This window comes from Alligator mississippiensis, chromosome 1, assembly GCF_030867095.1.
Source record: "Alligator mississippiensis isolate rAllMis1 chromosome 1, rAllMis1, whole genome shotgun sequence".
NCBI classification, from domain to species: Eukaryota; Metazoa; Chordata; order Crocodylia; family Alligatoridae; genus Alligator; species Alligator mississippiensis.
This window is the reverse complement of record NC_081824.1, coordinates 304,378,870-304,405,104: the sequence shown is the minus strand read 5'-3', so window position 1 is coordinate 304,405,104 and position 26,235 is coordinate 304,378,870. Positions and strand designations below refer to the sequence as shown.

Genomic DNA, 26,235 nt, shown 5'->3' with positions numbered 1-26,235 from the left:
CTTACTAAAGTTTCAGCTCTTGTAAAAATTACGTACATTCATTTCATTGTTTTACCTAATTTAATCATTTACATAATGCTTATTACGTAGGCTGTGATCCTTGTTGCACGCTGAAACACAGTATTCAGATATTTACTGAACTTGAATTAAACAAAAAGTTGTGTATTAATAAGTGTATATAAAATGACTTGCAAATGAATGAGTCAGAAGGGAAAATATGAGGGACAACAACAATTGGAGTTTCTGCTTTTCTTAAATTTTCACAAAAAATTGCATTTTTTTTTTTATATATGTTGTTTTACTACCTCTTGTGAGTGGACCAGCATTGCTTTTAAGGGTACTTCATCTCTCAGTATTGTATTGTTTCTGTATTTTATGAGGAAACTTATGTTTAATGTGTTTGAAAATTTTCAGAACTGTTCGTCAGATGGCACAGGAGCAGTTCTTTTTAATGGCTACCAGGTGTTGCATGGGACATAGACCTCTACTTTTCTTCATTACTCTGCTGTTTACTGTACTAGGGGTAAGGCACTGTACCAGAATAATCAAAATGTTAATTTACAGTCTGATGTTCTATAACACTGGTGTTCAACCTTCTGGCCTCGCGAGCTGAATCCGGGAGTGAAGCTATGCCATAGGCCAGATCCAGCCACGAAGCAACCCTTTTGTGCCAGCAGATTCTGACACATGAAGCCATGTCATCTGGCCCACAGGATTCCCATGGGTCTAGAAATATGGTAATGTTAATTGCCAGGCTGGAGGCTGAGCACCATTGTTGTGTAACTGTGATTTTCAACCTGTGGTCCATGGATCCCTGGGGTCTGCAGACTGTCTAAGGGGTCCACGAAAGATGACTCTGATCAGTCAAAAGTATGTGAATATCCACACATACAGTTCAAAGGGGTCCACATCTCCGTTCAGAATTGTTTAGGGGTCTTCACATGAAAAAGTTTGAAAACTACTCTTCTATTAGAAGTGATTGATAGGACAGAAATGAAAAGGGAAAGTATTTCCATGTATAAAGCAATTACTTAATGTAGTACACTTTATTCATCCCTTCCCCCATGGATTATGCTATTATGGGTCTTGTTACAGGTCAGCTTCAATTTAATTTACTCTGAATTTGGTGATCCAAACAAAGAAAGTAAATTTTTTAACCAAGAATTCATGTAAGAAGTATATTTTTAAGAAGCAGTTTTATCTTTAAATGGAATGGTAAACTGTAGTATTAAAAAAGTTTAGTGGTTTGATAGGTACACTTAAAGAATGAGTACATGTTTTTGAGAAGTGGTTCAGTCTTTATTTACTGTAACTGCCAGGACTTTTAAATGTTGTGTGTTAATGGCTCTCCATTAAATATTCAATCTCTAATTGATCCTTGCTGGTTAGTAAAAGAATCTACTATTTTTAATGTAGTTCAAAAACAAACCTTCTATTTGTTTAAGTCCAAACACTGCTGTTAATTTTTTTTAAATCCTTATGTTTTAAATGTTTAATTAAATCTTTATATTTTAATCTTTTATATTACCTGTTCTCCTCTAGGAAAAAGTGTCTTCGTGTTGCAGTTTTGCTTAAAAAGGAAGTCATTTATAAATTAAAAATGCTTATATTTTTGGGTTATAGAGTACTGCAAGAGAGCGAGCTAAACACTCAGGAGACTACTTCACTCTGTTAAGACATCTTCTCAACTATGCTTACAATAGTAATATTAATGTGCCCAATGCTGAAGTTCTACTTAATAATGAAATTGACTGGCTTAAAAGGATCAGGGTAAGTTATAATATCAGTAAAATTAATGTAACTGCTTTTCAGATATTTCCTATGAAAATATGGCTGTAAATTTCACAAAAATATATGTAATTTAAAGTCTCCCAACTTCCTTATAAATGTTAGGATGAAGTGAAAAGAACAGGAGAAACTGGTGTTGAAGAGACTATCTTAGAAGGCCACCTTGGAGTAACAAAAGAATTATTGTCATTCCAAACCCCTGAAAAAAAATACCATATTGGTTGTGAAAAGGGAGGTGCTAATCTCATTAAAGTAAGTTCTTGTTCTGATTTACAAAGTTTTTTTTTTTTTTTTTTTAAATCTTTGCTTTTAACATGGAGGAGAAAATTCTTATTGTACAGGATGAAATCACAAAAAACCTCTATTGCTAGAATAGTAGCCTTCCAAAATAATACTCTGATTAAGCAAGTTTCTGTACTGATCTACTGACAGAAGTTTCCAATTTTATTATTTTTTAAAACTTTTTAGGAAGGAATAATGCTGTTATAAAATGTTATTAAATTTAATTTTCAAGGTTCTTCAGTTTTATAAATGTGTTTTAATGCTTTCCAGTATGTTGAAAAATACTTGACTTCTTTATAGTAACAGATTAATTTATTTTCTGTTTTTCAGGAATTGATAGATGATTTCATCTTTCCATCTTCTAATGTTTATTTACAATACATGAGAAATGGAGAATTGCCTGCTGAGCAGGCCATACCAGTGTGTAGTTCACCAGCTACCATTAATGCTGGTTTTGAGCTGCTGGTTGCATTGGCAGTGGGATGTGTCCGAAACCTGAAACAGATAGTAGACACCTTGACTGAAATGTATTACATTGGTACAGCAATAACTAGTATGTAACACTTTCTAATCTTCTATTTTCTAACTATTAAATCTATGTATTGTTATGTGTATATACCCTTTTCCCCATATACACTAATGTAGTTGGCTAACCAGGAGCTCAAAAGTTAGGAAATTACAGACTTAAGGTTTCCTGTGCAGCTTTGATGTAGCCCTCTTGAGTATTTGTTTTGTGATGGTCTATTACATGATAATTTTCAATCCCATTCTCCCTTTCTAGTCTTTTCTGGTCTCCCCTCTTTCCAAATTTTTATCCGGTCTGACTTCTCTCCCACTGCGGCCTCCAATCACTGCCTTCCATTGTTGTTCCCTCTCACCACTTGACTTGCTGCTGGTACCAGTTTCCCTCTTCTTAAGCTCACTCCTCCTCCCCACACTCCTGCTTCCTTGTCCCAGTTGTTCCTACTTCAACCAAAAGCCTTACCTGATCTCCCTCCTCCCCCTCACATCCTTTGATTTGACCCACTTGCTCACAGTCCCAGTCTTTTCTGGCCTACTCAGCCAGTCTTGCTTTCCAACAGTGGTTACTAATCTTTCTGTTCTTTCCCTTTCCCAATTATGTTCCCAGTTCTTGTCCTTAGGTCTTCTTGCCAAGCCAGTTGCAATCTCCCCATTCACTCCAACTCCTACTGGTGTTCCCCTCTTCCTTAAAACCAGATTCTTACCTCCACTTATTTTCTCTGAGTGCCCCCAGGGGCCCTTCTCTAGTCCTTTCTGCACTAAATCAGTCATCTTCTTCCACCCCACTTTCTGGACCCAGACAAGAGTCACTAAGAGCACACCCAATGAGTGTCTCAACTAAGGTCAGTTTTGTACCTACACCCAGCATAGCCTGTAGTTGTCTGAAATGTCAGCTGCTGAGAAAGTTACATTTTGGCCTTTTTCTGGAGAGAATGCCTTGTATGGATGGAATCTTCAGAAAATTTAACTCTTAAATTCTCAAAAGTGTACTGAGCATGTGGAAACTTCAGTTTTTCAAAGGCTTTCAACTTCTCCAAATATGGGTAGATTATCACAGGAGTGGCAAAAAGCACATCCCTAACACACATGTTGCCTGTTGCTAAAGTCCCTGTTCCAAAGCCAGAAGTGCTAAACCTTCTCTCATAAAAGATTTTTTTTTTTTTTTTTTTAAACACGGGCAAAATATTTTTCCCCTTGTCTTGTTCATAGAAGTGCCTTTACTATTACCAAAATAATAATAATAATCAGCCTGAGGTTAGATACAGCCTCAGAAATTTCAACCCAAATATGTAATTTGGCAAAGTTATAAGCAACTGAAACCAATCCTGCCCAGCCTTGCAATGAGTCGTTTAACTAGTGTCCTGTTTTCTTTTTCAAGTTTATGCTACTCTGTTAGGGTTTATTTTATTGTCCTGTTTCCTCTGTTTTACTTAGCCTTTTTGTCATTAGAATAAGTACTTATGGTGTTTTTCTTTCAATTAACGCCTCTGATAAGCCTTTTATATGACAGATGGTGAGGCTGGCTGTTCATTACATAAAGCTGTAAGAGGCACATTTTGCTCACAGTTTAGCAAATTTTAAATTCCTACATATTCTAAGTATGTAACCTACACTGTAGTTCACTTACCTGGAGGAGAAGGTATGTCACTTTCAGATCAAAGTTGCTTATTTTATATTATTGCTGATAGGTCATTGGGTTGGCTTACTGGTAGCCAATTTGAATTAATTGTGGAGAGAGCGGGGGGCCGTTTGGAAAACAGCCATAAGTCATTGATACTGTTCTTTTAAATTGCAATACAAATAGTGTAGTATAAGAAATGTGAAGGGTAGTAAAAATGTATTTGGCATGATTTTAGTTGTATTTCTCTTTTTGAGCTCTGTAACAATGCTGTATTCTGGTTACCGTTAACTGCTAATGGATCTTGAATTCTTTAAATTGATTTTAAAGAAGAATCCTTAATCTCAAGGGAAGACATATCTATGGATGGATGGATGTGTATTGTATATGGCACACACATAGATGGGTGGATATATCTTATTCTTGGCTTATCAATTAAGTATTTTTTGTGTTAACTAGTTAATATAATTAGACACTACTTTTGCAGATTTTATGCTCAACTTGTCATTAGTAACAAGGGAGGGCATCGATTTTTAGAAGTCTTAAAATCTTAGTGGCAAATTTGATGTATTTAAACTTTAAGGTGACACCCATGTACTGTAGAATGTGAAATTATTACATTTGTTTTAACTATCAAAATTTAGTTGTTGTAATGTTTTGTAATAAAGACCTTTTAAAATCAAGTCTGATTATTCTATCTCAGCTTGTGAAGCGCTTACAGAATGGGAATATCTACCCCCAGTTGGGCCTCGGCCGCCAAAGGGATTTGTAGGCTTAAAAAATGCTGGTGCCACTTGCTACATGAATTCTGTCATTCAGCAACTATACATGATTCCAGCCATCAGGAATGGGATTCTTGCAATTGAAGGCACAGGCAGTGATGTAGATGATGATATGTCTGGAGATGAGAAACAGGACAATGAGGTAAAGTAATTATAGAGAACTAGGTATTCATTTCTCATACGTTCAATTCAGTGTAACATTTTTCAACAAATAGAATTTTATTTTTAATGGCTTCTTTTCCCTACATTGTTTACAGTGTAGAAAAAAATGAAAATTATGTTTCTTATTTGGAAGTGCTTACTGCCAGAAAATAGAATGAATTAATATGTAAAGATAATTGTCTTTCTTCTCCAGTTTTCTCCCTTCTGCAGCTCATGCTGTTTTAGCATAATGTGTATAAATTGCAATAGAAATCACAAAAAAGGGTTACTTGTTTTCTCCAGTAACTAATTTTGAACTTTAAAGAGTATACATACCTAAGTCTTTATTATTGTATTTTAGTTTGTTTTTCTATCTGTAATATACTTAATTATGTAATTAAGATTGCATATCTTTATTTTAATAGAGCAATGTTGATCCACGGGATGATGTGTTTGGCTATCCACATCAGTATGAAGACAAACCAGCATTAAGTAAAACGGAAGATAGGAAAGAATACAATATTGGAGTTCTGAGACATCTCCAAGTCATTTTTGGCCATTTGGCAGCTTCTAGACTACAGTACTATGTACCAAGGGGGTTTTGGAAACAATTCAGGTAAAGGAAAATTTGTTTTTGGTATTAATTTTTGTTCTGTAGTATTTAATTGTGCCAGTGGAGCTAGTTGTAACAGAATTGCTAAGAAAGAAACAAAGAAGAATTTAGATAAAAGCTTTTGAGTAAATTTAAATTTTATACAAATTACTTGGAGTGATGTAGTTATGTGGCTTGAAAAATAAATAGGACTAGAGTATTTTGAAGTCTTGCAATTTTTAGGTTACAACATCTGTACATTAGGTTATATTAAAAGGAACGTTTAGTTTTAGTAATCTGCTGCTATACAGTGCAGTAAGTCATAGTTTGCTGTGCTTAATGAGAGGGACAGGCGGTACTGTAAATAATTATAATGAATTTTGCCTTAAAATAAGGGGGGAGGAGGCAAACAACAACAACCCCCAAAAAACTGTTATTTTTCTAGAATATTAAATATTCGTTTGTTTCTCTTAGACTTTGGGGTGAACCTGTAAATCTACGTGAACAACACGATGCTTTAGAATTTTTTAATTCCTTGGTGGATAGTTTAGATGAAGCATTAAAAGCTTTGGGCCATCCGGCTATGTTAAGTAAGGTTTTGGGAGGGTCCTTTGCTGATCAGAAAATTTGTCAAGGATGCCCACATAGGTAAGTTGTTTTTTTTTAATCCACTTGTTATAGTCAAACAGCTTATGTTTACATAGGAATGTTGTAACTAAAAGGTTGTAAAGCAAATTGTGCACATGCCTTATACAAATCTTCAGAAATTTAGTTGGGCATATTAAAAAAAAAAAGCTGAATTTGCATTCTTGTTCTAACAAGGCTGCATTAACAGCCTAAATATTGTTTACATTTGTTGAAATGCCTTAAACTGCTGATCTGATTGCTTCCAACTATCAGACTCTTGTTCAGTGCAACTTGGATTACAATGTATGCATAGTGGATGCCACACTGCTTGTGCTAGAGCAAGAGATGGCATAACAGCCACATGCAGTTGTTCTTATCCTATATCTGTAGCATGAGGACAAAGCTCAACCACCTTGCAACAACTTTATTTCTGGTGACTCCACATCCTAATCTATTTCCACTTGTTAAGGGACATGAATACCAAGGCAAATCTTAAAATAATGTATATTTAACATTTATATTGCTGATACATTTCTTTGTGCCTTAATTTTAGTAGAGGTGCACCAGTACATCGATCCGATTAACAGATTGGCACCGGTATTTAAAAAAAAAAAAAAGGAAATCAACCCAATGTGGCCAATAAATGCCTGTGCGTGCACTCTGCTGCAGTGCTGTGCACAGGCAGCAAGGAACAGCCCAACAGCTTGAAGTTGCATGCACCTAATAAGTCTGTTGTGGTGGAAGAGGAGTGCGGGGGGCAGATCAGTGCCCCCTGCAGTGAGGGAGGGAGTGGGGCAGGGGCTGACACTGCCCAGCTGAAGCGGGTTGCAGGATGGAGCCGTGGCTTGTTGGGGGGGGGGGGTGAGGGGAGATGGGCTGCAGTTGCAGGGTGGAGCTAGGGCTGTGACAGGCTCTTCTTGGCAGGGACTGGGCTTGGGGCAGGTGGCAGTGATGCTGGGAGGGTGCTATGGGGGAGGGGGTCCCAGCACCACCACGACCTGCTCAGAGTCCAGCCCCCACCGAGAATAGCTCGGCACAGCCCCAGCTCCAGCCCGCAACTGCAGCCTGCCCATCACACCCTGCACAGATCCAGGGGCATGAACCCTCCCCCCCCATGTCCTCCTGGGGCGCAAGAAGCGTCAGAAGCTGCCCCCCCATGCCCTCCAGATGAGCCGCGGCTCTGTCCCACAACCTGCCCTGCCCCAGCTGGGCAGCGTCTGCCCCTGCTGCACTCCTCCCTCACTGCAAGGGATTTTAATCTGCCCCCCTCCCCATGCCCCTTCCCTCCCCTTCCACTACAATGGACTTAGCAGCTGCATGCAGCTGTATTGGAAATCAGATTGGTATCAGACAATATTCCTCCTTAAAATATTGGTTATCAGTATCAGCCCCCAAAATCTTGATTGGTACACCCCTAAATTTTCGGTACTTTTACTGATTTAGCAACTATATTGGAAAACAGTTGCAATATATACTATATTGGAAAATAGTTGCTTAGTCAATCAGTTGGTTGGTCACGATCTGAATGGATTTTATCCCAATTACCCTTTGACTTCAGTTGAATTACTGTGTACTCTGCAACGTCTTTGAAACAGAGAAATCATCTTAAATGTAGTTTAGTGTCTCTTGGACTGAAGACGGCAAAAATATGTCAAGTTGCATAAATATTGAGGTTTTATTTTAAAACAAAAATCTTCCAATCCACAAAAAGGTGGCTAATGGCAAAATAATTGGAATATGCAGTGACCTGAACATTGATCAAAGGTCAGTGATTAGTGAAATTCTGTTGCGAATAAGTGGACTATGTCAGATTAATAAAAACTCTAAATTTGTGAGGGACAAATAACTGAATAAATATCACTCAAGTGGTTTGATGGTATTGGATTCAAAGGAGAATGTTATTATAGTAAACAATTCTACAATAGGGCAGAGCACGCATATGATTGCAAATTAAAACAAAAAAGGCCTCTTTGGTATTTAATTTGAATAACCTTTTTGCTCTGTTCAGAACCGCCTCTTTTCATTTGATTAAAAAAAATAAGTAGGCTTATGTCCAAAAATTTCTTAACTGGTCATCTCCATATATTGCTTGTTCACTGGTAGGGTTGCTTGAAGGGTTTTATCAGAGCCTATCAAGTCAAATCCTTGTCGCAAATAGTGTTAAGTGATTTGTGAAGTCGATAATCCAGATTTTTTTTGGATTAGAAGCTTGAAAGATTCTCTTGGAGTGACAGTTTTGAAGTGATAATTTTAGGTGTAATAGGAAATAGCTTTAGTATATTAACAAAACTCCTATCAAGAGTTCATTTGAAAGCTAAACTACTTTTATAAAAGGTCAGCCTTGAAGCAATTCAAAATTGATTATTGTTAAAGTATTATCTAATTTGTTCTTATCTACTCACTAGAGAGCAGTGTGTTCCAAATGATAAATATTTACCACCTTTTTCAAGAATTTAAGAACATCTTACATAATTCCTATAAACTTCACAAAATAAATATTTTGAGGACAAAGATTGATGTGTAATTTTGAAGGACAATATAATATGACCAGACTAAGACCACTTAATTAAGAAAAGTCAAGAAGGTTCTATTAGAAAGTTGTAGAGGCTCCCATCAGGTTAGAGCAGACAGGAGGAGCATGTCATTGCAACCTTTTTGTGTCTTAAAGGTTCATGTGAATTACTACTGCAGTACTCCAGGAAATCAAAAACCAGTGGTGGCAAGATAAAGCCCAAGGACATTCAGCTGTACATTAACAAACGTGACATGTATAGCTTCTTCCAGGCAACAAAAGCTGTCTGTGATCCAGTCTCCTATGGTCCTATTTTCCTGCGATTGCAGAATTGTTTAAGAGCACTTTAAGGCACCCCTGAACTGTGGGTCAACTGCAGTGGATGCCACCATTGCCCTGAATGCCTCCCTTGGCAAGGGATCTGAAAGGGGATCCCTTGCCAAGCTGCCTATCCTAGAAGATGTCTATTGTGCTGTGAAGGGAACCAAGAGCAACAAGGCTACTGAACCAGATGGCATACCTGCTGAAATCTTCAAGGCTGGCAACAAGGAACTGGTACTGAAACTCCATTAATTTATTTTTCAAATTTGAACAAAGACATTCCTGGGAACCCAAGGAGCACCAACGTTGTGACCATCTTCAAGAAAGCAGATAAGTCTGTGTGTAGGAACTATCAAGATAGTGCTCTTTTTTCCACAGCAGGGAAAAACTTTGCCCACATCCTCTTTAATTGTCTTCTAACTCTTCCTAAGGAAGTCCTGACAGAATATAAGTGTGGTTTCAGACCATCCCACAGGGTAATTGACATGATCTTTGTTGCCCACTAGATCCAAGGAAAGTGTTGGGAACAACTTCAGGACCTATACTATACATGGCCTTCATTGACCTCACTGAGGTCTCTAACTCTTGACAGATTACTGTGAACCTTTTTTTTTTTTTTTAAATGGATCAGAGACCAATCCAGATAGAGGTGTCTTCAATCTGAGACATTTTCACTCAAAAGACCAAAACATTCCAAACAATCATCAGTACACTGACAATTGTGCCATCATTACACACTGAGGAAAACCTCCAGACCACGCTGGATCTCTTTGCAGAAGCCGATTGAACTTTGGCCACCTCTCAACATCAAGAAAACTAAAGTGCCCCATCAGGCTGCTCTAGGCCATGAATATGACCCAGCCCTCCCACCCCCAAATTACCATACGGGGGAAAAAGCTTGGAGGTAGTCAAGCACTTCCCTTCGTTAGGCACCTCTCTTGAGAGAGCAAACATTGATGAGGAGATACAGCACGAGTCCATTCTTGTAGCACTTTTATAGATCTGAAACATGGATTATAATCAAGCAGGTCATCAAGAAATATAAAAAATTTGCTTTGTACTTCCAGAGGCTGTGAAAGAACTCCCTCTCAGCCTCCTCACTTTTTGGGTTGTTTGTTTCTCCTTCCCTCACTTTCTCTCTCCCTCTCTCTCTTTCTGCACCCCCCCCATGTGTCTATCAGCCGGTTGCTAGGCAACCACCTGGTTGCCTAGGGGATCACCTAGGGAGGGGTGATTCTCATCTCCCTGTGGTCAGGTCTATTGCTAAGCCTCCCGCCTTTGGCCTGGGAGGGCAGTCCTAAGGCAGTGGTCCTTCCTCAAGGTGAGAGCTGATGTTACTCAAATCCACTGGTCAGCATCAGTGATGCTGAGAAAATACCTGATGTTGGTTGGGTTCAGGCAGCGAGGTCAAGAGGGCTATTTACGAGGGTCCCTCCAGGAAGAAGGCAGGCAGACATTTTTAAGACACACACACAGAAGCATGAACCTCTGCAGCTCTCTCGTCCTCTAGATGTGGAAGTGAGTAACTTACCAGAAACCTAACTAGGAACTTAGTTTAATGTACTCTAGTCGCATATCAAAAACCTACCGAACTGCTTTTGTTTGCTCAGGGTTATTCTTTTGCTTCTTCTCTGAATTGTACCCCTCCCCATACCTACCCTTTTTACCCAGCAAAGCTGTCTGTTATAGCCAGCCTTGTTGTACATGCTTGAGAGGGGTTGGGCATGCCTTCTTGCTCCCTTTCTCAGCTGACTAAGGGAGGCTGCTTTCTATGCTTCAGGCTATAAGCAGCACCCAGATATATCCTGCTGGGGTTACGCAACCCCTAGGTCTACAGGGACTGTGTATCCCAGGCGGCACAGGACCCAGACAGAGACCTGAGTTCGGGTGGTGGCAGCGGTACCCCAGGCTTTCAGGTGTGCTCCAGATGGGTTGGCCAGATGTAGCCGTCCCACTAGAAGCTTGGTTTTTGGTGTGGCGCAGTGAGGTGGGTGACTTGGCACAAGAGTGCCCCCTACTGGCCCGCCACAGAAGCAGCTACTGTGAAATAGATGGCTCATCTTTATTCTAGCTACAGATGTAGCAATGAAAAGTAGATTTGAGAACACAAAAAAGTAGGGATGGAAGGGACCTCTGCCTGAAGCAGAATCATTCCTATCCAGACCATTCTGTACAAGTCCATTTTCCAGCTGGTTAGCAAAACTGCACAGGCAACCCTGAGAGCCACAAAATAACACCCCAACCTGCCACGGATAAGGCAGAGGGGAACCATGGCAGCCAACTGCTACTGCTGTAAAAGTTGTTAAAATATGTTTGAGAGAGCCAAGGAAGAGAGCCACACCTCCTGCTACTGAGGAAGGAAGAACCCCCCAGTGTGCATACCAATTTGACCATGGGGAAAAAATCCTTCCTGACTCCAAATATGGTGATTGGTCTGACCCTGAGCAGAGGGGCAAGACCCTCTATCCAGGCATCTCTGGGTTTAAGTCCTTACAGGAGCATTGGCACATCCCAGTCAAAATCCCCAGCCGTGGCTGCAGCTGACACCCAGTGCTTCTGAGGAAGGTGGGGAAAAAGAAAACCCATATAATGTTAAGACTGGTTGGGGTGGGGAGGGGAAAGGAATCCTTCCCAGTCCAGTGTGGCAACCAGCAAAGCCCCAGAAGCATGGAAAATATCCATAGTAGAGTAGAAACATAGCTACTCCTAGATCATCCCAGACCAGTGTCTGTCCAACCTCTTCTTGAACACCTCCAATTATAGAGATTATCCTACTTCCCTAGGCAGTCTATTCCATTCTTTCATTGTTCTAACAGCGAAAATTTTCTGCAACAAGAGAGAAAAGGTATTCTCCCTTTTTCTTTATGGAATCCCTTCAAATATTTAGCTGATTGTTCACAGTAATAGTTCTATCTGTGTACTCCCTCCTATTTTTTTCACACTTCTTTCTAATAAGCTGAACACAGTTGGAATATATGCAATTATATGCTGTAATGCAAATCAGAACAGTGCATCACAAAAATAGTAGCATTCTATTAGTCACTCAAGTTTACAATGGTACCACTGTTAATCATTCCAAGTGTCTATTGCCAGCTTCAGTAGGGGACAGAGTTAAGGTTGCATTTTATAGGTGATACACACTCTAATTTTCCGTTTTTAGGTTCTTAGTAGTGGAAGTTCAGGCATCTTCCATTTTCTATAAAAATGGGAATGAGGCAGTATTGGACAATCTAAACTCTTGTTAGTGAAGTGTTTTTGTAATCTGCCAGTGACTTTTATAGAAAATTAAACCATCTCATAGATGTTGTCTTCTAATATGGTTGGCCACCTTTTTTCTTTTAATTTGCATAGTGTTGACCCAAGATATTAGTGAAAATAAAATTCCGTTTTTGTATGCAACTTTTTAAATCTTTAAATAGAAAATATATGTGTGTAGTAACTATATGAATATATGTGTAGTAACTGCTCAAATTTCAGCTGTGATAAGTGAGCTCAGTACTTCCCCGAAATGCAACAGAGGGTAGATAAATGCACAGTTTATATTATTAGATATGTCTGTACCTTTCTTGGTCATTTTCAGTTGCAATAAATAGTACAATAAATGAATTTACATTTTTGGAGTAAATTTGTATTTTTTCCAGGCACAATATCATTAATATCTGACCATTTGTTTTCTTGGGAGAGAAAAGTGGTGTTGACTTGCATAAAAACTATGAAATTATTGTATTGTGAAATTAACAAATGTTTTTAACATAAAGACCTATTCCTTTGTAGTAATAATTAAAACAATCTGTTCTTAACTGTTAGTCTTGATAGGGGAGGCTGTAAGTTTTGAATATTATTATAAGCATTGTTTTAAGTATTATTATTTAATAAATTATGGCTTCATATTTTAGTGCATCCAGCTTTTGACATCAGATGCTAAATAAAACTTTCCATATTACATTGTTCTGCAAGGGGTGTAAAACTGCCAGCTGAATACATTTGGTCTTTCTCTGATCATATCTGTAGGTACGAATGTGAAGAATCTTTTACAACCCTGAATGTAGATATTCGAAATCACCAAAACTTGCTTGATTCTTTGGAACAGTATGTCAAGGGAGACTTATTGGAAGGTGCAAATGCATATCATTGTGAAAAATGCAATAAAAAGGTAGCAATGCTTTTCTGATTTAATTCTTATGCAGGTTTGTTACTACTTACTATAGTAGTAAAAGGATTTTAACTCTGTCTTTGAGAGAGTAACTGAATGCTATCAGTATGTGATGGGGATATAAGTAGTTTTGCCATACTAACATGGTTCCAGAAAACATTTTTTCTTAATTAAAGGCCTTAGACTAGATTCGGGGAACCACAGACTTTAAAATGATTAACATATCTAGTCTATCTAAATTAATGTGACCTTGTTTTTAAATATGGAATTAAAAAATAAGTATTCCTGGTTGTGGTAAGCCAACCATTTAGAAACAACATGGAAATCTGTTAGATTCATATAACAGCAAAATAATAGCAGTTTTAGCAATCCTAAATTGGATCGGGTAATAACGATGGTGGAACTTTGAGAACTGATGCTGTTTCAATTATTTGTCATAATTCAGCAGGACGTTGAGGATATTGTTGAATTTTCAGGCCCATGTTTGCTGCACTTACAAAATTGGAAACTGTTTACACTATAGCATTGGTTTTAAAGATTTGCTTTGATGTTAAAGATTCTCAGAGTATTTTTCCACATATATGATTGTGCTTTTGATGCATTTTGATAGTAGTTACCACATGGGATTTCATTGTTTAGTTTCTGCGTTTAACTTTTGTTGATAGAAGAAACTTAAGAAGTGATACTTATTAAAATACTGTGTTGTCTTGTTTTTCAGGTTGATACGGTCAAGCGCCTGTTGATTAAGAAGTTGCCTCCAGTTCTCGCTATCCAGTTAAAACGTTTCGACTATGACTGGGAAAGGGAGTGTGCAATCAAATTCAATGATTACTTTGAATTTCCGCGAGAGCTGGACATGGAGCCTTATACAGTGGCAGGGGTAGCTAAATTGGAGGGAGATGATGTAAATCCTGAAAATCAGTTGATACAAAATGAACAGTCAGAAAATGAGCACTCTGGGAGCACTAAATACCGGCTTGTTGGTGTACTAGTACACAGTGGTCAGGCCAGTGGTGGACATTATTACTCTTACATTATCCAGAGGAATGGTGGAGATGGTGAGAAAAATCGATGGTATAAATTTGATGATGGAGATGTAACTGAGTGTAAAATGGATGATGATGAAGAAATGAAAAATCAGTGTTTTGGTGGGGAATACATGGGAGAAGTATTTGATCATATGATGAAACGTATGTCCTACAGACGCCAGAAGAGGTGGTGGAATGCTTACATTCTTTTTTATGAACGTATGGACACAATAGACAAAGACAATGAACTAATAAAATATATTTCAGAACTTGCTGTTGCCACTAAACCCCACCAGATTAAAATGCCATCAGCCATTGAGCGAAGTGTACGGAAACAGAATGTCCAGTTCATGCATAACCGGATGCAGTACAGTCTAGAATATTTCCAATTTATAAAGAAACTACTTACTTGTAACAGTGTCTACTTAAATCCTCCTCCAGGTAAGTACTTGAATGATTATAACTATATCTTCGTACTGAAAATTCATCTGAATTGTTGGGGGAAGGTTTTATGATAGCCTTGTATAGAATGTATGCATTCCAGCAAGCATTAACGTGCATTTTGTTTTGAACATCCCTGTTTTTCTTGATGTCTAGACTGAATTACCTTTTGTTAGTATATTTGTTGGTAGGCAGAAGTATTTAGCAGCAGGTGCTTTGGCTGATTTAACTCTCACTTGGTAGCTATTCCCTCACCTGATTTTTTTCAAGAATATCTCAAAATTGAGTACCTAAAATTTACCCTAATGCAACCTATTTATAGGGTGTAGGGTGCCGAGCAATGCCTGAGAACAGGCCTTTCTCCATACAAAATCACTCATTCCTTTTGAAAACATAAGCTTTAATTAGTCATAAGAAATTTCAGAAGTTGTGAATGCCGTTTAGAACAAATTTTCTATTTAAATTAATGAGTTTAAGCACAGACAATCTCCCAGCCAAGATCATTAGTCTTAATCCTTTCGCCAATTCTGAGTAAAATCATGATTTGCTTTTTATTTTGTTGTGTACATGAGTTTTCTCATTTTTCTTCAGGACAAGATCATCTGTTGCCTGAAGCAGAAGAAATAACTATGATTAGTATTCAGCTTGCTGCTAGATTTCTCTTCACCACAGGATTTCACACAAAGAAAATAGTCCGTGGCCCTGCTAGTGATTGGTATATTTATATTTTAACAATGACTACTGTCTTGACAATTTGTTTTTCTTTGAGGGATTTTAATATTATGAACATAATGTTAACAAAGCTGTTTGAGGAATCTGCTCTGTTTATACTTTAAAAATGTGTGAGTGAACTCAGAATGGGGAAGTAAATAGGGAGTAGTTGAAAATGAAGGGCTTAGATAAACTCCTTTTACTTTTAAACTGTAGTTAGGTTTATGTTAAATATCAGTTTTAGCTAGAGCAGTGGTTCTCAACAGGGTGCTACAGCACCCTGGGGTACCTTGAGATCCTTTCAAACGTGCCTTTGGTTGCCACACAGTGTTAGCACTGTTAGGTATGCAAACATGATTTACAAGAGAAATCCAGAGATTTGAAATAGGAATCCATAGCATTAAAAATATTCTGACCTGTTGTGAGCTTTGAGTTCTTTGGAACAGAAACATTGCTCTTCCTTTTTCTGTCAAATAGTGAGAGCTAAGAGCTCTAATTAAATGTGCTCTGGGATTTTGCCCTACTCACCATTTTAAAATAAATTAGTATTTTTTTATGACACTGTGTAGGTGCAAGACCCAAATCTTTGACAAGACAAACCTCAGTCATCTTTGTTGCAGCACACTGCCTTTCAGTGGCCAAGCTTAGGTTTCTCTGGCCATGTCTACATGTGCACTTTAATGTGCGTTAGCTTACCTTGATGCATGTTAAAGCATCACCAAAAAAAAAATGTTTTCACAAATGCACATTAAAATAGGCTAATGCACCGTTTTCTAGTACCTCACAACAGAGGTACTAAATTTTAATGCACATTAGCAAAAGTGCATTAATGAATCTGTAGATGTGCCCCCTGCATTTGACTATAATTACATTTTTTTTCTCGCAGCTAGAGGTAGTCAAATACCTGTGGTCAAGGGGGCAGGAGTGGTATTTTTGTTAGATTTGATAAACAGTTTTGTAATATATTGGGAAGGTGTGTGTTGAGTCCTCTTCCTGTGGCTAGTCCACAAAAGTGCTGTTAATTACTTCTGAGGGTTAAGGAGTGCAAACATTTCTGGTTGATCTGCTGATGAGATGGGAAGGGTTGCTTATGATTTACACAGGGAAAAGACTTCCTTTAAATAGATGTTAGCCTTAAAAAATATAATATTATATCTTAATTATTGAATATAAAATGATATGTAGGTCGTTTGTCATATGTTTTGCTTTTTTAACCTACTTTGTGCCTCTCCTCTCCTTCCCCCTGCACCCTCTCTTCTCAGTACCCAGTCCTTAGAGAATGTGAGTTTGTAATAGCTCTCAGCTTGAGCCTACATTAGAGTGCAGCTTGGAAGTTGGGCTATGTAATGGCTTTTAGGATTTGCTGGATAGGGAAGCGGAAGCCTTACAGTTTAAATATTGACTTGTATTGTAGTACTTGTATTTGAAATAATGTGAACGAAAGGACACCAGAATAGAGATCACATGGCTGCTTGCAGAAATTTAAAAAACAACCCTCCCACCTCACCCCAAATGGCACTTTAAACGCCTCAAGCTTCCACACCAAGCCCTGTGCATGCCCAAAAGAGGCAGCGCATTAGTTGGACCTGGCTCACCCGACTTCTGTACAGAGTAGGCACTTTACTGAGGCTTTTTGGTGCTTTTATCTAATAGCTTATTGAATCAAGCTTTAGATAAAGGTGCCAAAGTCCCCCTGAAGTGTCTGATCTGTATAGATGCTACGGAGCTGGGTCGAGGTAAGGTGCTGCTGCTTCTGGTAGAGCACATATATTTGTTGTTTACAAGCAGCCACTGTGTGCATCTCATGTTAGTGTTTAAAAAAGTTAAGAGAACTCTAATCAAGATAAGTACTTGCACTTTCTCTAAAGCCAAACAGTTCATAAAAAGGCCCTTTATTTGGAGAAAATATTTTCCCTCGAACTGTATAGGTGAATATGTAGTTCAGAATAGTACATGAAAGATATTTTATGGCATGTGAATCTTAAGTGTTAGCTGGATATAGATGTATTAATATTGACAGTAATACTACAGTTGTAATGTATCTACTCTGTTTCAGGTATGATGCATTATGCATTCTTCTTCGTCACAGCAAGAATGTACGCTTTTGGTTTGCACACAATGTCCTTTTTAATGTTTCAAACCGCTTCTCTGAGTATCTTTTGGAATGCCCTAGTGCTGAAGTGAGAGGGGCATTTGCAAAACTTATAGTATTTATTGCACATTTTTCATTGCAAGATGGGCCATGTCCTTCACCTTTTGCCTCTCCTGGACCTTCTAGTCAGGTATTTACAATTTTCTGTCTAAGCAGCTCTTCAGTTGTTTTACAGCTTGTTCTTAAAGGCTCACATAGAAGAAATAGAAAGTTCTACCCGTATCAAAATCAGTCAGTGTCAACTTTAATACTTACACGGATTGAAACAACTGCCAACATGAAAGTTGCACATTAAAGATTTTTTTTTCTGGATTTAGTTGGTTGGGCCTCAGGTTTTCTCTTCAGATTGGGGGGAAAAAATCCAGTGCTGCTGTATATGATTTTCAAATACTCAGCAAGACCACTAAAAATCTTGAATTTTACAACTTAGTGTGCTGGATTTTTTCTTTGGAAGGGTTTGTAGCATCATGGGGCATGGAGGGGTTGTTCTTTAATATGGTCATTTTAGAGGTGTGGAACAAGTGTTGTCATGGCATTGTTCTGTCTTAAGATTTCAAAAGTAAAAACCTGTTTTCAATTTGTAACCTTCAAAATGTTCTAAACCATCATATACATTCAGTAAAATAATATAAATCTGGATTGTTTCAACTCCTGATAATTTTACTACTTGTGGCATTTTTAAATATTGATAAACTTTTGGTTTGGTCTACTTTAATTTTCTTCTCTACAATTCATGGTTGGATTTGATATGTCTCCTTTTGTGTACTTTAAACCCAGGATGAGGAGTTGTGGAAAAAATTAAATGAAAAATTTAATATATGCATAATTTGATATGCTTGTGTAATAATTAATTATGTACTCTCCTTATGTACCTTGAGTCTTTTTTCAGTTCAGGTGTTAACTTAGTCTGAGACCCTGTCACCCTTCTGTAGGAATGAGAAGCAGCCTCATATTCCAGTCTACTGTTAGGATTTTTGAGACTGCGATTTCCATTTTTCCTTGGCATCCCAGCTAATATTAACCATTCTGCTTTCTACCTTTTATGAAATTCAGATATATAAGTAGTAATAGATATAGATGCTGCTAAAAATGAATGAATATCCTTTTTATGTGTCTGCAATTAATTCTGAGTTCTGTTGCTGACATACTAATGCAGTTTTCCAAAAGCATTGGAAGTTCCTCATATTTTTGTGGCTTACTTGTCTTGAGTTTTGGGAACTGATATGAAGGGATGTAGAATGTCCTTTCTGTTAAGGAAAACTCATTTTGAATATTAAAGGTCTGCAAGAATTAAATTAAACTCCCCATATCAACTGCTACTTTAATGACCATGATATAGGTCAAGTTCCTGGATTGTACCTTGGATGTTTGGTAGCCATGCGTGGAGACCAGTCTGCAGTAGCAGTTAGGGTTTCCGCTGTAGTTAAGGTAAGGGAGGGTTAGTCAGCTGAACATTAGTCTCTGTCCCTGCTCTATTTAGCCATAACACTAGAAATTTTTTTTTCACTCTGCTTTTCAAAAATAAGGTGCGTATTATATTCCAGAGCATGTATATTTCAAAATGAGCTTCCGTTTACAAAAGTCATACTGAGGAAGGAACAAAAATATATATAAAACATGGCTTCAGAGGAGCATATCTATAAGGTGCCAATTAGCTGCTCTTCTGGAGCCATGTTATTTTATTAGTATTGCTTCTTTAAGGTGTTTTTCCTTTTTAAGGATTAAATTACAATAATATTTAAAACTCTTATATATTTGTCAATGCAAAGGCACTAAATTTACATTGTGGCTTTTTTAAAATTACTTACATACTAATGAAGTGTAAGTGTGTGTGTGTGTGTGTATTTACACACACCTTGTTTTAAATCTAAATGTGTCTGATTTTCCCGACCAGTTTTCCGAATTGATTCTTACATTTCCCAAAAACATTTTAAAGTATGTAGCCATGTGACAGGGGCAGGCAATTATTTTGAGCAGAGGGCCACTTACTGAGTTTTGGCAAGCCATTGAAGGCTGCATGACAGGCAGCCCAGGGCAGATAAATATTTATTTTCTAAATTTTTTAGGTGCCCCGTGGGCTGGATAGATTGGCTTGGCGGTCTGCATCCGGCCCGTGGGCCGCATTTCGTCCACCCCACCATATGATCATAGTGTCCCAAAGTATCAATGATTTCCTTCACACTGCATCTTCATTCCCCCTGCAGCTCTAATTCAGTTCTCCCACTCACCAAAACGACCATTTGCTTTATTTCCAGGTTTTCACCAAGCATGTTTCTGTCTAACCTCTGAGTTCCCCCTATAACCATTATCTGTATTTCTTCTGTATTACAAATTAGCCTTCTCCCACATGTCCTTTAATGTGGCCTTTTTGCAGATTCCAGTTCATTCATGCTAATAACTTCCTGTCTGATCTCAATTTTGCCCATCTTTTTTTCCATTGATAAGAGTTACTGAATCTTCTTCAAATTTGACCCTACTCTTCTCTTTACTTTTCTGTTCTTCTCTCCCATTGCAGAGTCCTTTTTTGATTCTGTTGCTGTTTCCTAATTATTAAGCTTCCTTTTTAAAATGAAGACCTCAGACCTAAATCGCTGTTATGTGTCGGGTTGCTTTGTGGCAGCAGCTGGATGCTGTAGTGACTGGTAATCTATAAATACTTGAGATGCACAAATTCCAAATACACTTGGGCATTTGCCAGTCTTAGAATCATAGAGAAGTAAGGCTGAAAGGGACCTCCACAGGTCATCTAGTCCAACCCTCTTCCTGACAGTATCATCCTATACAAGTCCATAATCTAAACTCTCTACATAAAACTACTGTCAACCCTGACACAACACAGACCTAACGCCCTAACCTGCCACAGGTAAAGCAGGGGAACCACAGCAGCCAATGTCCTGCTTCTGTGAAATGTCAGTATATGTTCAAAACACCCCAAGTGGAGAGCCATGCCTCTTGCTGCAGAGGAAGACAAAACTCCCGCATTCAGTATCAATCTGACCATGGGATAAGATTATTTCCTGACTCCAAATATGGCAGTCACTTTGACCCTGAGCAGAGGCGCAAGACCCTCCAGCCCAGGAATCTGTCTTTGGTCCCAGCAAGAGCATTGGCACACCCCAGGCAAAGTCCCCAGCTTTGGCTGTAGCCAACATTCAATGTCTCTGAGGGAGGCTTAAAAACACCCTGACGTGTAGCAGAAAGAGAGGGTCGGGGACAAGAAGCAAAGCCCAGAAACATGGAAAATACTGATAGTAGAACATAGACATGGCTGTCCAAACTCTTCTTGAACATCTCCAGCAATGGAAAATCCACAGCTTCCCTAGGCAGTCTGTTCCATTGCCCTAGTATTCAAACAGTGAAGATGTTTGGTTTGGGGTTTTTTTTGGATTTCCAATCTAAACTTACTTTGCTGCAACTTCAACCCATCAGTCCACATCCTGGTCTCTGCAGCAGTTGAAAAAAGGTGCTTTCCCTCTTATTTTTGGCAGTCCTTTAGGTATTAGAAAACTACTATTATGTCCCTCCTTAAGTGCCTTTTCCACAAGCTGAACATGCCTCACTCCTTCAACCTCTCCTGGTACGACTTGCTTTCCAGGCCCTTTATCATTTTTGTTGCCCACCCCTGGATCCTCTCTAACTGCTCCGTGTCCTTTTTAAAAATGTGTTTATTCCTCATCCTCAACCACAGAATTAGATTATCAGCCATCATAATTAATTACTATTAGCCCCATATCTCAGTTTATTTCTGAGTTTCACACTGAAGTGCTGGGTCTCTGCCTTAAAGAGATCTTGTATTTGGTAACCGTGGTGATCTGAGACAAAATGAAATGGAAAAATCTAGAACTCTTGGTTCAGAAATTATACCTTTTATTAGACAAATTAGGACATTGCAAGAGAAATTACCTTTTGCTGCAAGCTTTTGGGATCAAACGCCCTCTAGGAAAATTAAAGATGGCACAAAGTCCCCATAGGTAGGAAATAAACTTCACTTTTGCACAGAGGGAGCTGGAGATGGAAAATCTGTTCCTCTGGGTCCATGCAAGTGTCTCTGAGTTGTTCTGAGTTGTTCTTTATTGTGTAAATTAGGTAGGATTCCTGGAGATGTCAGATGGCAAGCCGGGAGGTTTAAAAATCTTGTACTGCAACAAGAAAGATTTTTAAACCTCCCTGCTTGCCATCTGACACCTCCAGGGAAGGAAAACTACCTGATCTACACAACTAAGAGCAACTTAGAACAACTCACAGAAACATTCTCGTGGACCCAGAGAGGGACAGATTTTCCATCTCAAACTCTGTGCAAAAATGAAGCTTATTTCCTACCTATGGGGACTTTGTGCCATCTTTAATTTTCCCAGGGTCTGATGAAGGGCATTTGAGCCCGAAAGCTTGCAGAAGAAGATATTTCATCTTGCAGTTTCCTAGTTGGTCTAATAAAAGGTACCATTTCTAAACCAAGAGTTCTAGATTTTTGTATTTCTTGAAGAGACTTAAATTAAAGATGTTGACCAACCCATTAAGATGTCCAGAACCACCACTAGATTGAGGAATTGACTCTGTTTTCTGACCGTGGCCAGCTGTAAGATACTGTTTTTACTAGCATACTACACGCACCTTTTCCTAAAACTTAGCCCTCTGAATTGGGGTGCAAGGAAGCTGATTTTTCTGCACCATAATGGAGAGTAATGGAGGCATGGATGACAGCTGTGACAGCTGTAATGGCTGTCATTGCTTCTCTCCCTGCTGACTCCAAAAGGGGAGGGGTGAAATTCAGTGTTCAGAATTGCAGCTGCAGTTTTAACCATCTCACACCCACTGCACAGTTTGTACTCTGCCTTTGCTGTTAGGACTCAACTATGATTCCCAATATATTTTTTTTCTTCATTCTGCCTTCCTAAAACAAGATGTGTATCTTATGTAGGTGCATATGATATGCAAGGAAATACAGTATGGACTCAAGGTAGTTGGGAAACGATGCTTGCATCTTGGACCCATCTGTGTATCACAAACAGCATGAACACTGAGTTACTAGCAGAAAAGCACCACAAGAGCATTGCCAGTATAGTCTGCAGGGCATTCAACAAAACTACCATCAACAAAGTGATTTGCTATCCAACACCAATTAAAGCATTGGAATTGACAGTGTTTTGTTAATCTGTTTTAAGCTCTCTCATTGTTCAGTTTATCTCAGTATAGTTAGAAAATTGGTCATAGTACTAACCACGTCACCTTGGATCTGTTCTTTGATTAAGGGCAATAAATACATCCACTGAATTCGTTGGATACTTTGGATTAGTCTGGGGAATCTGTAGGACTTCAATTGCTAGTCAAAATCAACACTACTTAGCATTCGATTGGAAGGTTTTATTTTCATGCTAGCTAACATAAGGTAGCTGATTTGTTGACTTTATTATAAAATAAGGCAAACTGCATCATAGAAAGTGATAACATAACAGTAGAGACCTGAAAAGCAGAAAGCAGTGTTTGAACTCTGAATGGGGAGCTTAGAAATTGAATTCATCATAATCCTGATTTTTCTATGCAGTCTGTAACCTTAAGGTTTCCCTTTAGGAGGTGTATCAAGAAAGCGGTTAGGGGAAATTGTTTGAATCATTTATTTGGATGAAAACTAGTGCTCTGAAGTATCCTGTGACTGCCCTGAGTGATCTTGAAGCTCAGTCTTCTGAAGAAATCTTCAGAGAGCCAATTGCTTTCATGAATAGAGAACTGCAAACAAAGAGGGCATTGCTGGGATTCTTTGCAGCAAAGTTTGGCCTTGGCATTTTAGTATAGACAGAATGCTTATTTTCTGCTTCACATGAGCAATAATGTTTTAAATTTTATAAGGGCATACAGTTACTCAAAATGCTGAGAAGCTTTGGCCAATCTAGTTGTTCACTGAATATAGTTCATCAAGTTGCATCATGGCACATTTTCCACCTCCAGCTTACGTCTGCCTTCTAGATGGGGCCCCATGTGTGCAATGAACCACAGACTTGTTTGTTGTTATTTTATTGAAGTCATTTACTCTTGCTAAGGGGCATAGTTTATTTTATTATGTTTGCTCTATAATGACTTGTCAGGTTCCAATTAGCATGTAGATCATATATTTTAAATATGTAACTGTGTTTATTCTCCAAGAGTTTGCATCCATCTTAAACCATTAATTTCCGAAAAAAATGAAATTCTGTGATTCCCAGAAAAAATTATTCCAGTGTATTGTCGATAATAGATCAGTACTTGCTGCCCTCCCTCCCCACTAGAATTCCGAGTAGGATATTCTATTACTTATGTTTCCATGAGTGTGTTTTGATCAAAATTAACATTTCAACATAAAAGTTTCTTTCTCCAAGTGTATGTTGTATTTTAATGGGAAAGGAGTGAGTGCCGTAAACTTTTCTTCTTTCTCACATTTCAAATACTAAAGCAGTCTGAAAATTTTATAAAATAACCTTTCTTAAGTATACTTCAAAGAGATTTCACCTAAATACTGCCTGGAACAATTCACTTTTAAATAAGTAATTCTCATAATCTGGTATTGAGCTGCAATGTGTGCGTTTATTAAATGGAAACTGTGTAGGAGCTGCTGTTAATATTAGAACTTCCTTGTTTTATAGGCATATGACAACTTAAGTTTGAGCGATCACTTGCTGAGGGCGGTACTAAATCTCCTTAGAAGGGAAGTGTCTGAGCATGGGCGTCATTTGCAACAGTATTTCAATCTGTTTGTGATGTATGCCAATTTAGGTAAGCAGGTTACTGAATAATCTTAATGCTGTTGCAATAATACTGTTTTTGAATGTTTACATGCAGAAAACTATGCTCTCATTGAACTAAATGTGAGATGACTGTGAGCCAACAGAAAATTACGGGGCATTTTAAATTTGTGGGAATTATAGTATTTTTGAAGATTTATATGGCAATTTTGAGTAGTTAACACCAGACAATAGATTCAGGTTTACAGCAAGCCAGTGAAATACTAAATTGTGTGGCCTATTATTAAGTAAAGTAAGGCACTGAGAAATTCAGTGACTCCCCCCCCCCCCCCCCCCCCCCAAGGTCACGTAGCAGTGCCAAAGTCTAGAAAGGAACGGAGATTGAACTGTAGTGGTCTTATTAGATTGTTTACAGTCTGAGAGGCGATAGTCAGATGAAGGTTTGAGACTATAGACTCATGATTTCTAAGTTTTAACTCTGTTACTGGCTTGCTGTGACCTTGAGCAAGTCAGCTAATCTCTTAGACTCCTCCATCCCAAAATGATGATTGTAGTAATTTGTTTGCAAATAGCCCCATGCTGAAGTGCTCTGGTTACTAAACATCATAACACAATTTTAAAATGCATTTAAAAATTAATAAATCTCCCCAGGTGTTTTGAAGTTTAACATTCGTACAACATTTATGCAGTGCTAAGTGCAGTGTAGAAATGAAATATTGTGATTGAGTTGTACATTTTTATACTCTTAATGTTACTGTGGCCTTGTTTCTGATGTTATAAGTAGTAGTTATGTTAAGGCAAAAATCAGCTGAGCCAAATCATTTTGTTCCCTCTATCTATATATTGTTTAACCAAGTCAGTGTGTCAAACTTAAGAACTGAACTTAGTCTTAATTTCCCTGGAGTCCAGTACTTATCAAACTAGATTCTGATTTTGGTGCATTGATTAAATATTTTGGCTTCTTATTTTCAGCAAACAAAATATAGAATGGCTGTTTCCTCATTAGAAGATGTAAGCTTAATCTTGATGTTGATACAGTATAATATTCACCATATCCTTCCTGGTGTTCTCTTCTGTCTCTTTTGGTACTGACTTGTGTTCTTCTGTCAGTCAAAACTGCTTCACTATTTATGAAATTTGCTGTTCACTTGTGATTTGAAAAATAAGTTGTTCTGATGTACTACATTATTTTAATTTAAAATGGAAGTTGTTAACTTAATGTAGTTGTTACATGTATATTACATGTAATCAGGAAGTTACCATAATGCAAGTTTGTTATAGTGATAATATACCACTTAGATCATTCTGTGTTTAATTTTCTCTGTCTGATGCAACTGGACTGCAACTTCTTGCAAAGTATTGGAGGTAGTTTAGGCTTATCCATGAGGCCACAGAGTGCTTGGCCATTCCATGTATGCCAGATACTGGGGCCCCCTCTGCATGTTACATTTATGCCACAGTTAACATGTTAATCATGGCATAAATAGGAAGGCTGCTATGCATGTTTCTAGTTTAAAGTGCCATAAAATGGGGAGCAAGTCATAAAAATGTTCTACTTACGATGTAAAATGTTTTTATGGCTTGTCTATATGGTGCCTTTAATGTGTGGCTGGTGACCAGCAATCATCTAAGTGTCAGCCTGGTTCCGGGGGAGGCCAGAGGGACTTTAAACCCTGCACCAGGCAGTGTTGGCTGGGCTGCCTAGCAGAGGTTTGCGGGGAGCGGGGAGGCCAGGAGCTTTGGCTTTCCCCATCAAGGACTTCAAATCCTATGCCCAGCAGAACTAACTGAAACATGTTACTGCATGCGAACATATACACACGCATCAGCAGAGAGACCTGTACAAGGGAAG

General features: G+C 38.3%; 1 protein-coding gene across 1 annotated transcript in view; it reads left to right on the top strand.

Moving 5' to 3' along the window:
• Positions 1-26,235, top strand: part of USP9X (ubiquitin specific peptidase 9 X-linked) — a 189,490-nt gene that overhangs the window by 131,704 nt on the left and 31,551 nt on the right. The window contains exons 27-38 of the mRNA XM_006266676.3: positions 415-523; positions 1,624-1,770; positions 1,894-2,040; positions 2,401-2,623; positions 4,914-5,134; positions 5,559-5,749; positions 6,200-6,373; positions 13,197-13,338; positions 14,057-14,807; positions 15,399-15,522; positions 17,575-17,800; positions 24,285-24,414. Of these exons, the coding sequence (XP_006266738.1) occupies positions 415-523; positions 1,624-1,770; positions 1,894-2,040; positions 2,401-2,623; positions 4,914-5,134; positions 5,559-5,749; positions 6,200-6,373; positions 13,197-13,338; positions 14,057-14,807; positions 15,399-15,522; positions 17,575-17,800; positions 24,285-24,414 (2,585 nt within the window). The remainder of the gene's footprint in view (positions 1-414; positions 524-1,623; positions 1,771-1,893; positions 2,041-2,400; positions 2,624-4,913; positions 5,135-5,558; positions 5,750-6,199; positions 6,374-13,196; positions 13,339-14,056; positions 14,808-15,398; positions 15,523-17,574; positions 17,801-24,284; positions 24,415-26,235) is intronic.